Genomic DNA, 17,748 nt, shown 5'->3' with positions numbered 1-17,748 from the left:
CATACCAATATAGATTTTTCTCTCCCTCCTCATTAAATATGTGACTGTGTCTTTTGTTTACTTTTCTCCTAGCTCCAGAAAGGATTTAAGGCAGCTCGTAAATATGTGCGAGACTGATCACTCCTACACATGTGGCTGCTCAAGCATTTTGATGATTATACATTTTAAAGTTAAGCGCAAAGACTTCTTTGTAATTAGCGTGTGTGCTCTTTGGAGGAAAGTTTCAGTATTCATCATATTTTACCAACAATATTATTTTATTGTTTAATAACAATCATTTTCATTCTAGCTAGTGAACAGTGGCATTACCAATCCTACAGGAATGACAGGATAGCACTCATATTTTGAAACCATTAGATGTAAAACTTCTATTTGACTTGGAGAATGTGCCTTGGTTTCATTGTTGTCTAGTAGAGTATTTTACTGTTCTTTGCTTAAGCTTTTCTTCACTTTACATGAGGTTAAGGAAAGATAAATTCTAGCTGTAGTAAACACAAACTGAGTTTTATCGTTAACACTTTAATATAAAAAGACCAGATACATAACCACGGTAAATGTTACTCATGGTGAATGACTTTGATTCAGTATGTTTTCCTGAATTATCTTTGCTTTGGTAGGCATGCTAGTCCTGCTTAAAAATAAAGTGGCATGAGTAATCAAAAATGTGGGTTGATAAAGAGGAAGGTAATTTTCAAACCATGGTCTAGTTGACTTTGCTTGGGAAAGGATTTAATCATCAACAAGAATGGTTTAAGAGTTAGGAAATCATATTGTTGATAGGGACAGTGTAACACGTTGGAATGGGTTGCCTTCCTGAAGTTGTTTTCAATGATGTCATCTTGTCAAATGAGTTGGGATTTTACTGAATCTGACAATGACAATATTAGGCTCCAAATGAGTTTGGGCTGAACAAATGGCTACATCTCATAGGCTGAAGGTTAGTAGAACAAACAATAAACATACAGCTCTTTACCTGGGCTCAAAAAACCAATCGGACAAATGGTTCCCACATCAAACAGCGAAAAACAATGGTCTAGGTCTGTTAGGTAATGAGGAGTTCAATATAAGTCAACAGAGTGATGGGCTACAATGAATCTAATAGGATTTAGGGTCAATTTTGGAGCAAACTTACAAGGCTATGGAAGATGTGATTATGCCAGTCTACATTCCACAGTGGTCAGAATTTTTTTTTTTTTAAATCTCGAGTTTATATTTAGGCACTGCATTTTAAGAGCATACTTTCAATATCAAAAGATGTCCTTGATGGGAGGATATAAAACCATGTCCAAAAGAAAAAAAAAATAAAAGAAAAACTATAGGAATAGAAGATATTTTACATGGAAGGGAGAGGAGCTTTATTATTAAGGAGGAAAAGGTTTATTCTCTCCAATGTCAAATGTATAAAAGGACGAATAAAGACAAGTGTCTGTGTAAAGATGGGCTTAGTTGTAACTAATTCTTTGTAGGGAGAATGGACTGTCCTAGGACCTCAGCATCTCTCACCTGTTGAAGAGGCTGGAAAGAGAAGATTTATACATTGGATCCAGGTGTAGAATGTTGAGGTCCCTTCCAAATCTGCTATGCCAGGATTCTAAGGATATTTAGGCTATTCACATATGTTTTCCAGCATGCCTATTCCTAACACAATCAATTATTTCAGGAATTTTTGTGAAATTACAAAAGAATAGCTCAAACACCAAACTACCCTTTTGTATCATGTAGAAAAGCAACTAGTTGATTGGAATTTTCATTTTGATGCATAGGTATCTAGATGTAGCTTGTTTTGTGGTTATTTGGTCATCTTGCCTACATAAATGTCTTTTCAACATAGCTTTCAATATAAAAAGGCAAAATGAGTTACAAAAAGTACACATAAAACTCTTATCAAAGCAGTTCTTAAAATTACCTACAAAATTTTATTTATCAAAATTTTTTGTATTGCTTATAACTTAGTCACAATTGTCTCTTTCTAGTCGTTTAACATACAATGACAATTCTCTAATTAACAAATACTTGTCTGGGTGGTGCCTGTGGCTCAGGAAGTGGGGCACCGGCCCCATGTACAGGAGGTGGTGGGTTCAAACCCAGTCCCAGCCCCAGCCCCAGCCCCAGCCAAAAACTGCAACAACAACAACAACAAAAAATCAAGTACTTGTCAAGCCTGAACCGGTGATTCACTTATTTTTAGGAATATTTGATATTATAAAATATCCACATGACAAAATAAGTAAGTCAGTTCCTTGGAGTTTGTTTTAATAAGATTATCAAATCAATTCTATGATTCTTTTTTCCTTCCTATCAACACTACCTCTATTTCATTTTTGCTAGTCACCAGCTGGCTTTTTTTCTCCCATCACAAAATGACTTTAAACTGAGAGATAATTCTACAAAAAAGAGATTTGTTCCAAAAGTTACATGGAGCCAACTATGTCAGCAATGGAAAGAACTAGTACATTTTGTTTTGAAAATAAAAAAAATCCTAGATCTGGAAATTTGTCTACTTAACCTCCAAATACTCTTGACTCCAGAATTCCAAATGAAGAAGTTTGCCTTTTCTTTTTCATTTATTTTTAAGACTATGAGGCAAAATTGGTGTGGGAGGCATCTTTAAATGGCATCCCTTGTAAACTATTGTAGAAGATTAAATTATGGTACAATAGTGTCTCTGTCACATTAGATGATTATGATGTATGTATTATAATATTTTATAACCAGAAGTCCAAATTAGGATAAGAATTTTGATATATTTTTTAGCTAAAAAGTTTTGCTATTAAGTTCCATTAGTATCTTGCTTTCTTTCCTCTCTTGATATTATTACAAGGTACATTTAGTTCCAGAATTAAGAAATCAGTTTCAAGTATCCAAACTATACTTTTTTTTTTTTTTTTTTTTTTTGCAGTTTTTGGCTGGGGCTGAGTTTGAACTCGCTACCTCTGGCATATGGGGCCGGCGCCCTACTCCTTTGAGCCACAGCTGCCACCCCATACTTTTAAATAAACATTCTGGAAATAAACCTTTAGGCAGAAAAGCAGGTGACATGGTGCCTTTACAATCTTATTTTATAACAAATTCAAGCCACTTGAATCCACTCCTTTCTACGTAAAACATATAGTAAGAGTTGAATATCTGGGGATACCTGCACTAACCTTTTGCCTTAAGACATAAACTCTTGGGACATGGCAAAGTGCAGGAGGATTAGACAACCATGTTGGAAGAACTGTAGTTATTTAGCTCTCCAGGAGACTTTTTACAACAGAGGCTTCTCTGTTATCCTATGTTCTCAAATTCTTACCATATTAAGGGCTCGCTCTAAAGCATTTCAGTGCATCTTACGTTGTCTAATTAAAGAATAAAGTTGTGCATTCAAAGCATGCATTTTTGAAAACCAAAGTCCTACTAAAATGTGAGGTCTTGTGGTTATACATCATTTTAATAGAGCTACATACTAAACATAATTTTTAATTCATGAAGGAGCTTAGAGTATGCATGTTGCCGAGGATTAAGGTCTATCCTAATTACTTTGTCAGAAAAGCTAGTGGAAAATTAGATGCAGCCCACCAGGCAATAAATATATCATACTAAACAAAATTTAAACGCAAGAACAATCAACCCTTTTTCTTTGTTGTTTCAAAGGAGAAGTGGATTAGACCTTTTAAGAAAGAGATCAAGAGCATTTTATGGGAAATTGAGAAAAAAACTCGATTTGGACTGCGATCAAAATGTTATGAATAGTACTTTCTAAGTAATGACACATATCAGCAGTATTTGTAACCATAAGAACAATGTGATAAATTTTAATCATTTGGGACTCCAGCTCTGTGGGAAGTGCTCACTACACAGACATCATTTATAGGTTTCCAGTTATGACCTATGTCTAAAAGACATTTTAATGATAACTGGAGAAAGTAGATAGATTGTCTTCCTGGAGTGTTGAAGTTCCTGCTTGTTGTCATCCTCAGCTCTATGAAAGAGCAGAGGCTTTCAAAGGTACACTCAGTTTAGCAGTCAGGGTGCAAGACCAAAGGGATGGAACTATCTAAGATAAAATGTGCCAGAAACATGCGCTCCTCAGGATTTCCTGTGGGAGTCTGACCAAAAGAAAGCAATATTAATAAATATAAACTCTGGAACACTATTATCAACAGAAACAGGGTCTTGAAATGTACCCTTGAAATTCTTCTAGTTTCCTCAGGCAGGTCAACTATTTCAGTGTAACTGTGCAAAATGTTAGACCTCCCTACGGGGACAATTGCTTTAAATTATATTAAAGACTCAAAGACTTGAAAAGACATGTTAAAGGAAGGAGTTTAATTTGTTGGATGCTCTAAATCTTTGAGCTCAGTCAGGGTCCTTTGACCCTCTGCACTTGAAAACATTTTGGGAAAAAAATACTTCATTTCAAAGCATCTGAACATCAAAAAAAAAAATATGCAGTTGGGCAATTTTTATTTTTCCCCCTCTTTACTAAATATTTAGAAAGAAAAGAAAATCAGGTGATGCAAATGGAATAAAAGAAAGATGAAGGAACAACAAAGAGGGAGAATACTTGTCTTAAGCCATAAAGAACTGATGCACTCCTTCAGATTTCATCCAAATAAATTGAAAAATATCCCTTCAAATGTAGTTTTAAGTCAAATAAAATTTCTTGACCGTAAGTTTCTCATGGGGCATGGCTTTGCAAGATTTGAGTTTTTGGTCTCTCCCAGCTTCTGTACCATTCCAAGCAAGGAAACCATAGCTATCCTACCTTCCTGTCACTTAGCCACCAATAATGTGGGGGAATGAAATGACTTCTGCCTCTTTTCTTTCTCTTTGCATGATGGTTTCAAAGTAATTTTTTTTTTATTCCACAGAATATAATTTTCCTTAGTGCAGTTAAAGGAGCTACTGTATATAATATTCCTCTCAAATCTAGTCATTTTACAATCAATTTAGGGTAAAGTCTTATTTTTATAAGGTTATTTTTCCAATAGGACTAATCATAAAGGTCCTTGATTTCTCCAGCTTTAGGCAAAAATCAGTAGTATACTAATGTCAGCAAAAACTGAGAATGGAGGACAAGGCAATAATTACTACTCTTACCCAAAAAGTAAATAAATGCACGTAAATCTCAGAGGCTTCTGCTTTCTAGTTGATAAAATTCTAAAGTTTGTTCTTCTGAAAAGTAATTATTAAAGGTAAGAAATATCAAAGTGGTAATATATCAAACCTAGTAATGGACTCACCAAACATATCACTAGTGCAGTATTTTAGGCCTCCAAGGACAAGGAATATTATTATCTTTTTAATTGCTTACATATTAAAATGTAAGGCTGGGGATTAAGCCAACAAAATGAAATGCTCAGAATCAAGGTTCGTTTATTGGAGACACAGAAGCATCTGAGTTCATGTTATTTGTGCGTTGACTCGTGTATGGCTCTGGCTTAGCGCAGTAAGCAGCTCTTCTCGAGAAAACATGGTCCTTTAACAGGTCTGAACTGTAATCACCATTGGTAATTTGGCCCCAAATGAAAGGGCTAAAGATAATTGAACATTTTTAAGTCTAGTATTTTTTAGTTTTAAGTGATGTTAACAATCTACACCCTTCCCCACTCTTCCCTCCCCACCAATTAATGGTTCAATGCTTGCTTAGTCTTCCAAACCAGGTCTCTGTGAAAAAATGGTTTGTCTTCTTTTGCAGCTAGAAACCCAAAAACCATGGCTGGTTTTCGTTGGTGATTATTTCTTTTTCTATTCTTTTTTTCCCTTTGCTTTTAATTTTTTAATAAGAAGCTCTTTAACATCATGGAAAGTCGTGTCTGCAGAAATATTTTTCCAAATGCTTTTTATTTTCTCACAATCTACTCTTTCAAGAGTGCTTATCTTATGAGAAAGAACTCTATCATGGACTGAGTGTCTGTAGAGCTGTTGAAAATACTGAATGATTACAATATGGCAGAGGAATGATGCCTAACACTGACTTCCTGGTTTTGTTAACTGATTACACTTTCTGTGAAATATAAATGACCCTACAGATTAGCAGCGAGAACTAGTTATTTCGTCATAGTTTTTGTCTAGCATAGATGGTATGGGCTATCTACTCAAGAAGTCTTTTGAACTGTAGAGTACTTTTAGTCTTTAGGTTTAAATTGACGCATTTTTTCTAGCACTTTTTCTATTTTCTATTTTTTGGCTGTGGATAAAGTTTAGACAAAGAAGCACTTCAATTATATGTTTAACTCAAAGTCTCTGGGAATCAGGAAAATTTCAGTGCATGATAAAACTGTGTTGCTATTTCAGCCCACAAGTCCTTTATAACAGGTTCTGGGGTTCAGGCTAACAAAGATGTAATGATAATAATCATCTATCATATAGGATAAGAAGAAATAAGTAGAAGGAAGAAGGTGTATTATAGTTAATAAATGCTAACTCATCAATGACAGAAGTTTGTATCTAATGTTTAGGACTAGCATATTTATCAATTTCTTTTGACTTTTTCATTCACAGGGGATGTTTATAGTTGAGCAGTCAATCCAAACTGCATTGGACTTTTGAACTTCCCATTAAAATGGGAAGGCTTTGTCAGGGAGAAATTTGAATTTGTACAGATTTGAGAAGTGATGTAAGATAACACATACTGTGTTTTACAGCCTTTGAAGCTAGGACCCTCCCAGCATATAACACACACATCATTCCAACACTCACAGAGCTGAGCTGTGATGAACAACTCTACTGAGACTGTCATTACTCAAGCAATGTCCCATCCCCTGCCTCACCAAAAACCTCCTCCATGAACAGGCCCCTTTGAAGCCCTCTGTGCTCAGGAGAGAGATGTGGCCATATCTGAGGTCAGGAGTCAGTCTCACTCTCATTATCTACCTTATTAATGCCTGGGAACCGGCTGCACAAGTCCTTAACCGGGCAGGGCAAAGGATCAGGTTTAATAACACCCACCCCTAACTGAGGATCATCTTTGCTTCAGTTTTTTTTTTTTTTCTTTTCAGATTTTCCACATTAAAATATCTTTTGACTTGGTTGAGGTTTTATCATTGATTCCCAGATGAAATGAAATTTTAATGAGTAGAAAACAGAAAGTATTTATAAAATTTCTATCTCCAAATTTCTTTTCTTTCGATTTATTCAGTCTATAGAAAAACAAAGCATGGCTTAAACCTAGGGTCAACAGGATTCTACTTTGGAAATAAGATCTTTGCTCCTTTAGCACAAAAATATCTTACTCTTTGGGTGACTACCTTCAAATTGCTCGAAACTCACTAATTAATGCCAAATTTTAAAAAAATAGCAGAATTTGAAAGCTCTTTCTTATTGTTAAAGTGGAAAGATTGCTATAGTCAAAGCACATAATTTCATTTTCAAGTAACAAAGTTTCAGCCCTCTATTATGAATGACTAGAATTCTAAAAACAACAACAAACTCCTCAGATACTTTTCCAAGACTCACAATCTGAAGCCTTTCCATTTTGCCAAACCTCCCACCAGACAAGTAGGAAAGATAAACAAAGCAACAGACCCCTGGGCTGTACACACTGACAAGATTGCAGGCCCTAGGATTAGAATGTCTCATCCCCGTATCCAATGTCTCCCAGAAGGACATGTAGTAGGAGGAAGGAGGAAGCATGAGGTTAGGAACTCAGAAAGATTGGGCAGATAGTCCAGGCGCTGGATAGATGAGGCAGCCTGTAACTCATTAGCAGAGAATCTCCCAGGGGCCCCTGCAAACATCCTACAGCCGGCTAAAAAAGCAGAAATCTTCTGACAGTCGAGGCTTAGCATGATGCCGGCACCCACTGCCAGCCAGGGCATTGCTCACCGTGTGCTGGGGAGAGTCCAGGACAGTCTGAAAGTGCAAAGCCTTAAATCAATGTGTGCTGAACTGAAGATGAGCAAAAAATACCATTGACTGCTTTTATGCAAGAGGAGAGTGAGAATGAGAAGGGGAGAAAACGCATATTGTGACATTTCACATGTCACTTTTAATAGGTGGGTAAGCGACTGTTTAGCAGGCACAGAATACCAAAGGTGTGTGTCAGAAAAGTAAAGGAAAATGCCCTTTATTTTGGTGAGGAATTTACTAAAAGATTCTTAAGGATTTCATGATTGTGTTTATCCCAAGGGTAAATATACTAAGGATAAATATAATTCTGTTACTGCTAGATAGATTTTTTTTTTTTGACATTGCACTTTCAGTCCGTCAAGGAATCATTTACTAACCTATGACTGTACTTGCTTAAAAACATAGTACACTGAGTATCAAAGAGTGCATTGGACTCTCCTACCAGCAGGATCATGGAAGGATCTGGAAGGGCCACACAGGTCACTCACCCAAGGTTTCTCTATCCCAGCAGATGCTGTGGCTCCTTTTAATTACAAATATTTTGTGCCATCCTCTTTCCTACCTGAAATAAAATTCATGTTGTTTTTCCACCTATATACATTGTCTTAAAAACTTTGATAAATTCTTTTATATGCCAGAGGTGGTGGGTTCAAACCTAGCCCCGGCCAAAAACTGCAAAAAAAAAAAAAGGATAAATAAAATAAAAGGTAATTTTTAATAAAACTTTAAAATGCTTTATTAAACATGTGGCAACTTAGGTGCAACTACACTACAAAATACAATGACATAGTTTGAGTTTTGTGCCTACTTGAAATGAATGAGCTTGGATTCAAATTAAGACAATACTCAATACTTTCTTCTATATCAGCATTTTGAAATATGGGCTAACTAATTATATTGTTATAAATATTTGGATTTACTATGAATGTGACATTGTAAAATGTAGTGATACGTTGTATCAGCAACTCAAATGCTAGAAGTTTTACATTTCTAGAGAAAGGAATTATATTAAAATTTGATTAAAATACTTTATATTTTTATGCAAAAAAGAATTAGCTGCTAGGCTCAGATAATAATAAATAGGTTTGCCCTCTGCAACTGGGAAACATTTGAAAGCTGTGTGGACATTTTCAGATGGGCCTTTTCTGTAGATAAGAGGACATTGACTGTTCCTGACCAGGTCCCCTAGATACCAGTATCACTCTCCTGTCTCAGATCTTTGTGAGAACCATAGTGGTTCCTTTATAATTTTCCAAACATTTTTGCACTCAAGCGTTAAGAACTATTTTTCTATTCTTGCCTTCTCAATATACATATTTAAAAGTTAGGTTTTGACAGGTTGCACCCTTTGTTCAATATCACACTAGTTTGTGCCTGCACCTGGACTACTCATCAGGGTCATGGATTCATCACTGACCACCTCTCTACATCGAACACCTCCTCAAGTTGACCTAATTTTCATAGACTGGACACCCACCACATGTACCTATCAGCACAGTAGGCCTAGTCTAGGATTAGGACTAGGCCTACTGTGCTGACCTCAGTATGTTGGCCAGTTGTTAGAGACCCTGGGCTGGTCAACTTACAGAGGTTCTATTTTAGTTTTAAATACTGCATAAACTCTCTGTAATGGCTTACATCCTTATATCAGGCTCCATTAAACTTTGCGTTTTTGTATCTGTTAGTTTTTCTCTTATACCAAACTTGCATACTCAACATCTCCAAAACACAGTCAGTTTTCCACATCGGTATCATTTTTCACAGTTCTCATGCTAAACGTATCCTTTCTGATTATCTTTCTTCACGTATACCCTCTTCCACAAAGAATCCCTTCACACCCACATCTGAAACATTCTCTCTTTCTACATAATTTATTTAGAAGTCTTGTTCAGGGGCTTGTTGTGTCACTGACTGACTTGCAGGATTTTGAGAGTGTGTTTACCCCATAAACACTTGGAAGGCAGAAGCTGCACCTTACCCTATTTTGTGCTCTGCTTACCACTTATCACCGCTATTTAACGCATAGTAGGTACTTAGGACTGGCTGTCCATTTTTATTGTTGAATCACTGCAGCGCCTACAATCCTCAACCAAAGGGATGCTGATAATTCAAGTTCATTTATCTTGCTCATCCCAGTCTGAGGCAAAGCAGAACTTCCAGCAACATGGCTGTGCTGGGAACATCTGGGAAAGAACAACAGAGACATCAGTCTGGCTTGCAGTGGTCAGGAAATGAAGTGGTTCATTCCTAGCAACGGCCCATTTTGTATTTTGGAGGCAGAGATATAAACAATGACAGGCTCTGTTAAAGGCAGCTGTAGTCACAAATCTCCCAACAAGCTTCATATGTGCAAACTACAGGAAGGAGTCCTGGTCCCATATTGGCCTTCTCAGTCACACACGGAGAGTGGAGCAATCGCTGTCAGTAGTGTCATCTTTGACTACGACCCAGAACAATGCGTCCATAGCCTCCTCGCCATGTGAGTGAAGGTGGAAGGGAAATGGGGTAGGGCCACTGACATGAGCTGCTCATTTCTTTAAGCCATTTATTAACGCTGCAAAATCTGAACAGAAATTTCATCCTTGAACAGAAAAAAAAATTAAGTTTAAGTTTAAAGCAGCCTTCAAATTAAATCCACACCGATTTTATAGATGTCCTCCACCTTTGGGTTTTATTTTTTCCGAGTGTTCACTGATTGGCTGTCAGATTGTTTTGGTTATCGCCTTCTCATCTGAACATTTCATTGTGAAAAGTGCAACATGTGAGATCTAGCATGATGGATTAGGCATATAAGTAATCAGGGAAAAAATGGACTTAAGCTCATGGATTCTTTGGAAATATGCATAAATATTTACAAATTATAGAGTTAAATCCAACTTTTTTTGGTAAATGAAATATATTCCATTTTTTTTTGTAAATGAGAAACATCAAATTCTGGAAGGCATAAAACAGAAAAGGCATAAAATAGTGCTGTGTTTCCAAACAGCACTAGGAAATTTGATTCACAGCCCTAGTTACAAAGTAATTGCACATAATTTCACAACTGTCTCTGACACCTTTATACATTTACACACTGAAAATGTGTATGGGTTTTTTTTTTTTTCTGCAGTTTGTAAGTAATTTGCAGTTTTTGGCCAGAGCTGGGCTTGAACCCGCCACCTCCAGCATGTGGGGCTGGCACCCTATCCCTTTGAGCTACAGGCGCCGCCCCCAGTTTGTAAGTAGTTTGGTAAGAATTTTGATGATTCGCTTGCTGGACAAGGCTACCTAAAGTCAATGTTTTCTTAAATGTTAAAGACACTATCCATCATATTTCTGGTTTCTTAGGTTTGTGATTTGTGGTTCATGATACCTAATTTTCAAATAATTGAATTTATGACCCATTTTCTTACTCTTCCTAGAATTTGCCTCAAAACTCAGAAATGAAAGCGGCATTTGTCTGTATGTTGGTAGTGTGACCAATGACCTGCAGGAGTGACTGACTAGCTTTAGACTAGGATCAGAATGTGTTCGTTAGTCGCTGCTCTATGTAGTTTGTGCGTGTGGCTTAACGGAGTAGGGTGCTGGCCCCATGTGCCGGAGGTGGAGGGTTCAAACCCAGCCCGGGACAAAACTGCAAAAAAATAAAAAAATAAAAAAATAATAAATTCTGTTTGGGAGAGATACTTTTAATTTAGAAGAGATGTATTTCAAATAATTATGGCTATTCTATAAGCCTATCTCTGCCGATTATATAAGACTCATAGATCTATGAAGATATTAGAAAGAGTAGTGAAATATGTGTAATTACATTGTAAGTAGGGCTGTGCATCAGACTGTTTCATCCTTTGTCTTCTTCACACTTCTAGAATTCCATGTTTCTCGTTTACATTAATTGGCCCATGATCTAAAACACTAGAGAAAATGCTATAAAAGATGGGCAAGCCAAGCTTGGAGGGTGTGGGAAGAAGAAACATTATTCAGGACTGTGGAGGATGATTTACATAAATAATAAAAAAGGGTTTTTTTTTTTTTGTATTATCCCTAGAAGCTGAAGCAATACCGTGATTGCTAATGGTGTTTGCCATTTTGCCAATGGATATTCAGTAACTATTTGGGGGGGACTTATTTTCAAACACAAGCACCAGTTAGGTAGAGAAATATACAAAAGGCATGAAATGGCAATCCTATGGTAGTGAGAAGCCACAGTTCTGTTCCTCACACGGAGATGTCTCTAAAAGGGTGAGGACACAGTGGTTTCCCTTGATGAATAATCAAGAATCCTTTCCAATGGGAGGTATAAATTATTTATAGTTGGACTGTATGGATTGAATTCCATGATTTCAGAAAATTAGGTAGATATTAGGTAGAATTTTTTAAAAAAGCAAAACAAATTATTTTTTGACCTGAAATAACCGGTCGTTTTTGTCAATATAAGCAAACTGTATGCATATTTAGACAGAGACAGAACCAGGTGGGTGGGTTTTGAAGGAAGAGTGTAGAGAAGCGGTGGAGACGGATTCCCACAGATCTGGAGCTGTAAGGTCTATCTTCTGGCAGTTGGGTCCTAGACCCATGGGCCGAGCTAGCTTTCAAGAGTGATATGTTCACATTCCAGAGAAAAATATCATACAAGAATAATATGTGGAATGAAAAAGGAAAACAAAGTGTCACTTCTCACTTATTTACCAATAACGTTAGCCAGAGCAAAGGAATTTGGCACATCACTCTCCTCTCCTCTGACTTAGATTAGCAATATCTGTCTTAAAAAATGTTTTCTGTGGGCAGAAAATATATTGAGAAAAATTAGTGATAATACTTTCATATTCATTTAAAAATCCCAAACCCTGCGTCACCCTCTGTGGATATCTAAGGTATGGAACTCTACCAAGAATCCCAGGCTCAGGGCCCTTCCTGGGCTCCAAGCAGACACATTTCCAGATCAAACTCCTCCTTAGGATGGAGAAACCTGTCTATGTTTTTATTTTATTTTATTTTTACCCAACCTGCCTTTCAGCTTCCTCTGTAACGTGCAATTCAATACCTGCCTCTGCTCAGACTGAGATGCCCCTTCCACATACTCCAGGGCTTCCTGCTTGTCTGTGCAATTCCACTCAAAATTTACCCATCCTCTAAGACGTCTCTAGAATGGCTCCTTGTGTAGAAAGCGTTCCTCCATCATTCTAGCTAAATTCATTTGCACTTTGAGATATTTTCACACTTCACACACTCATAAATGTACAGACGTATCAGGGAAGGAAGGAAGGGGAGAAGAAAGTTGTATCATGTTCAAGATTTTTAAGAGTGCTTAAAAATAACTTTTATTGTTTCTTTGTACTAGATTAATAATGTATCTTCACTGAAAATAAAAACAACAGTAATTCTGCTAATAATTTAGTGGCTATCTTTCCATTACATTTATCTATGTGTATACCAGAGCGCATATGTGTAGACGTATAAACAATTTTACACAAAGGAGATCACATGATGAAATCATTTTTAAATTGTTTTATTTAGTTAGTTAGTTAAGTTTTGTTTCTTGGAGACAGAGTTTCACTCTGTTGCCCAGGCTAGAGTGCCCTGGTGTCAGCCTAGCTCACAGCAACCTTGGACTCCTGGTTTAAGCAATCCTCTTGCCTCAGCTTCCCAAGTAGCTGGGACGGTAGGTGCCCTCCACAGTACCTGCCTAATTTTTCTGTTTTTAGTAGACATGGCATCTCACTCTTGCTCAGGCTGGTCTCCTGAGCTCAAGTGATCCTCCCACTTCAGCCTCCCAGAGTGCTAGGATTACAAGTGTGAGCCATCATGCCCAGCCTGTTTATATTTTATTTATTGACATATTATATATGATTCCATACTTTTAATCAAAAACTTCCAGCAGAAAAAACAAACCTACAAAAACAAATAAAAACTTCTAGTGGCTGCACAGGGTATAAAGATAGCAGTTCTTTTAACTAATGCCTTATTCTGATATATTTCAGTTTTTCCCATTTTTTCTATTATAAACTTCTTTCTATAGATTCGTTCAAAATGTTTATTAGGCACTTGTTTATTTCTAGGCATATTTGATAAATCTTCCATTATTATTTTCTCTATGTACATAAAAATTTAAAAATGTGGAGAAAAATGCATGAATACATTGCAGTATTGATTTTCCAATGTCATCTTCAAATTAGGTTACATATTTATATTCACACCTTTGCCAACGTGGTGGGGAAAATAATTTTGTATTTATCTGACTCTCAATATGATTTTATATTTAAAAATACTTTCTGGGTGACCAACACAGCGCCTGGAGGCCGGAAGACCTGGCGAGCGCGCGCGCGCGCCTTTGCTTTTCCAGGCGCCACGAGGTTCTCCGATCCCGGGCGGCGGCGGGCTCGCGCTGGCGCTCGCTCCCGGGGGCCCGGTCCGGAGAGCTTGCGGCCGTGGCTGCGCGCGCGGGCTGGCCTGCCGCGTCCCCGCCCCTAGACGCGCCGGGCTCCCGGGCCACCGCAGCCATGTGCGCCTTAGGGTCGGGCGCTACCGGCGGCTGGAGCGCTGTGGAGGATGAGGAGGACATGCCAGAACTGTCGGACAGCGGTGACGAGGCCGCCTGGGAGGATGAGGACGATGCTGACATTCCCCACGACAAGCCGCAGACCCCCTGCCTGTTCTGTAACAGGTTATTCACATCTGCTGAAGAAACATTTTCACACTGTAAGTCTGAGCATCAATTTAATATTGATAACGTGGTTCATAAACATGGACTTGAGTTTTATGGGTACATTAAGCTAATAAATTTCATTAGACTTAAGAATCCTACAGTTGAGTATATGAATTCCATATACAACCCTGTGCCGTGGGAGAAAGAATATTTGAAACCAGTATTAGAAGATGACCTTTTACTTCAGTTTGAGGTAGAAGATCTTTATGAACCAGCATCAATTCCATTTTCATACCCCAGTGGACTCAGTGAAAATACATCTGTTGTTGAAAAATTGAAACATACAGAAGCCAGGGCACTGTCTGCTGAAGCTGCATTAGCTAGAGCACGTGAGGATCTTCAAAGAATGAAACAATTTGCTCAAGATTTTGTGATGAACGCAGATGTCAGAACCTGCTCGTCATCCACGAGTGCCATTGCAGACCTCCAGGAGGATGAGGATGGTATTTATTTCGGCTCATACGGGCATTATGGAATACATGAAGAAATGCTAAAGGACAAAGTACGAACAGAAAGCTACCGAGATTTTATATACCAAAATCCACATATTTTTAAAGATAAGGTAGTTTTGGATGTTGGGTGTGGAACTGGAATCCTCTCTATGTTTGCTGCTAAAGCTGGAGCAAGGAAGGTTCTTGGAGTTGATCAATCCGAAATACTTTACCAGGCAATGGATATCGTAAGACTAAATAAACTTGAAGAGACTATTATACTAATTAAAGGAAAGATTGAAGAAGTTCGCCTCCCTGTAGAAAAAGTGGATGTTATTATATCTGAGTGGATGGGCTATTTTCTTCTTTTTGAGTCTGTTAGATTCTGTCCTTTATGCAAAGAACAAATACTTGGCAAAAGGAGGATCAGTCTATCCTGACATTTGCACTATCAGCCTTGTAGCAGTGAGTGATGTGAATAAACATGCTGATAGAATTACTTTCTGGGATGATGTCTATGGCTTCAATATGTCCTGCATGAAGAAAGCAGTTATTCCAGAAGCTGTTGTAGAAGTTTTGGATCCAAAGACTCTCATTTCAGAACCTTGTAGTATTAAGCATATAGATTGCCTTAAAGCATCTATCTCAGATTTGGAGTTTTCTTCAGATTTTTCTCTGAGTATCACAAAGCCATCCATGTGCACGGCAATTGCTGGCTACTTTGATATATATTTTGAGAAGAATTGCCACAACAGGGTTGTGTTCTTTACGGTCCCGAAAGTACCCAAACACACTGGAAACAAACAGTATTTCTTTTGGAAAAGCCATTTTCAATTAAAGCAGGTGAAGCCTTGAAAGGGAAGATCACAGTTCACAAGAATAAGAAAGACCCAGGGTCTCTCATTGTGACCCTCACGTTGAGTAATTCAACTCAGACTTATGGTCTCCAGTGAAAAAAGCCATGAAAGCACAACTAATCTGCAGTTTTTAGTGTAGGTAGAATGGGCCAGTAGGAGGAAGCAAACTTTATCTGAGCAGACTGATGATGAATCCTTTCCGAATAAGTCCTCAGTATTACAAGAGAGGCATGGTGGAAATCTAATGTCCACCTGGGCAAGGGAACCACCGGGTCCCCCTGGCCTACCCACACACCATATTCCTAGACGTCTGCTCAGACGGCTTTAACCAAATGTAACCCTGATAGTCAGATTAGCTATACTGAAAAGAATTTAAATGGTCCTCTATTTGAAACAGAGATGGTCTTTTGTTTTTAATAAGTTTCTTACTGTAAATTTTTTTTTAATTAAATCATAGCTGTGTACATTAGTATGATCATGGGGCACCATACACTTGGTTCACAGATCGTTATAAATTTTAAATACAGTAATTTATTGGGTATTTGGTTAATGTTTTATTAAACTAGTAATACAAAGTAGTATACATTTTATCACAGATTTCTCTCTGAAGAGGAGAAGTATTTTATTATTTGCTAGAGTATCAGGATGTAATAGATTAAAGAGCAGGTGTAAGAGACTAAAATACGGAAGAGAGCATCAGCCTTGTCATAGAAATCATGTGTGAGGACAGCGTAGGGGACCATCCTATCTTGCTTTCTTACAGTTCGAGTCTGTAGTTTCTTACCTCTTTGCGACCATTTTTTAGCCATAGAGATTTCTAGTATTGCCCAGGAAATCTAATTTCAATACCTTTATCCTTTTGTTTTGTAAAACGTTTTTAAAGATTGGGATAAATGTGTACTATTGCTTTTTTCAAACTAGATTTATGTGCAAAGGTTAAACATGTAACTGTTAATATACTTAATCACTGTAAAGTGGTGTCATTTATAATTACTACTTCAATTTGAAATGAAATATGCAATAAAATGTATCAAACAAAAATATGCTTTTTGACCAATTTCTTTCCTTTTTCTTCTTTGTGAATTAGCAGTTCTTATTCTTTCTTCCTTTAAAACATCAGGTGCTCATCTCTTTCTTATTGATTTGGAAAGGTTTTTACATATTGAAGAAATTGTTTGTCTATCACCATATTGAAAATATTACCCTTAATGCTGTTCCTTTTTTTTTTTTTTTGGTTTACTTATTTTTTTTTAAATAGACTTTATGAATAGTTTTAATAAAAGTTAAATCTGTCAGTCTTTTATGTCTTAGCATCATGAGTGAAAAATGCCACTATACAGCTCTACAGATTGGTATTTTTGAAAAAAATCATACCTTTATGATTGTGGTGATTTTGTATCATTTCAGTGTAACTACTTGCAAGTACATCTCACAGAACTGTATTCCCCATGTAGTTCCTGGTTCACTTGTGCCTAAAGAGACATTTTGTGTGAGGTATGGAAGATGGAATCAAAGCAGGGAATCCCTGCCTGTTGTGCTCAAAGGTTTGGCTCACAGTCATCATGTGCTATTTCAGCTCTGACCTGCTGTCATCCCTCTGCCAGCTCGCCTGGTTTGTCCTGCCAGATTCTCTTTCATCTTCTCCAACTCTGGAGCCATGTGCGCACATAGATGCATCAGGAAAAGACTTGGCTCCTCATTCAGGATCCCTGCACCATTGAATCTACAGGCTTGGATGAAATTAGACTTGAAAAATAATTATAGGAGATGGCCAGGCACAGTGATTCACACCTGTGATCCTAGCACCCTGGGAGGCTGAGGCAGGTGGATTGCCTGAGCTCAGGAGATCCAGAACAGCCTGAGTAAAAGCGAGACCCTGTCTCTAAAAATAGCCAGGCATTGTGGTGGGTCTCAGCTACTCAGGAGGCTGAGGCAAGAGAAT

General features: G+C 37.6%; 1 protein-coding gene and 1 pseudogene across 1 annotated transcript; one reads left to right on the top strand and one right to left on the bottom strand.

Moving 5' to 3' along the window:
- Positions 1–14,314, bottom strand: part of LOC128585568 (regulator of nonsense transcripts 3A-like) — a 47,946-nt pseudogene extending 33,632 nt beyond the window's left edge.
- Positions 14,156–15,948, top strand: LOC128585920 (protein arginine N-methyltransferase 3-like). The gene is given in 3 exon segments (XM_053591334.1): positions 14,156–15,325; positions 15,327–15,712; positions 15,715–15,948. Coding segments are annotated over 3 exon segments (1,587 nt in total). The 5' UTR covers positions 14,156–14,312; the 3' UTR covers positions 15,903–15,948.
- The last annotated feature ends 1,800 nt before the right edge of the window (positions 15,949–17,748 follow it).

The sequence above is a fragment of the Nycticebus coucang genome, chromosome 5, assembly GCF_027406575.1.
Source record: "Nycticebus coucang isolate mNycCou1 chromosome 5, mNycCou1.pri, whole genome shotgun sequence".
Taxonomy (NCBI): Eukaryota; Metazoa; Chordata; class Mammalia; order Primates; family Lorisidae; genus Nycticebus; species Nycticebus coucang.
The sequence above is the reverse complement of the archived record's forward strand: the minus strand, read 5'-3'. Positions and strand labels throughout refer to the sequence as shown.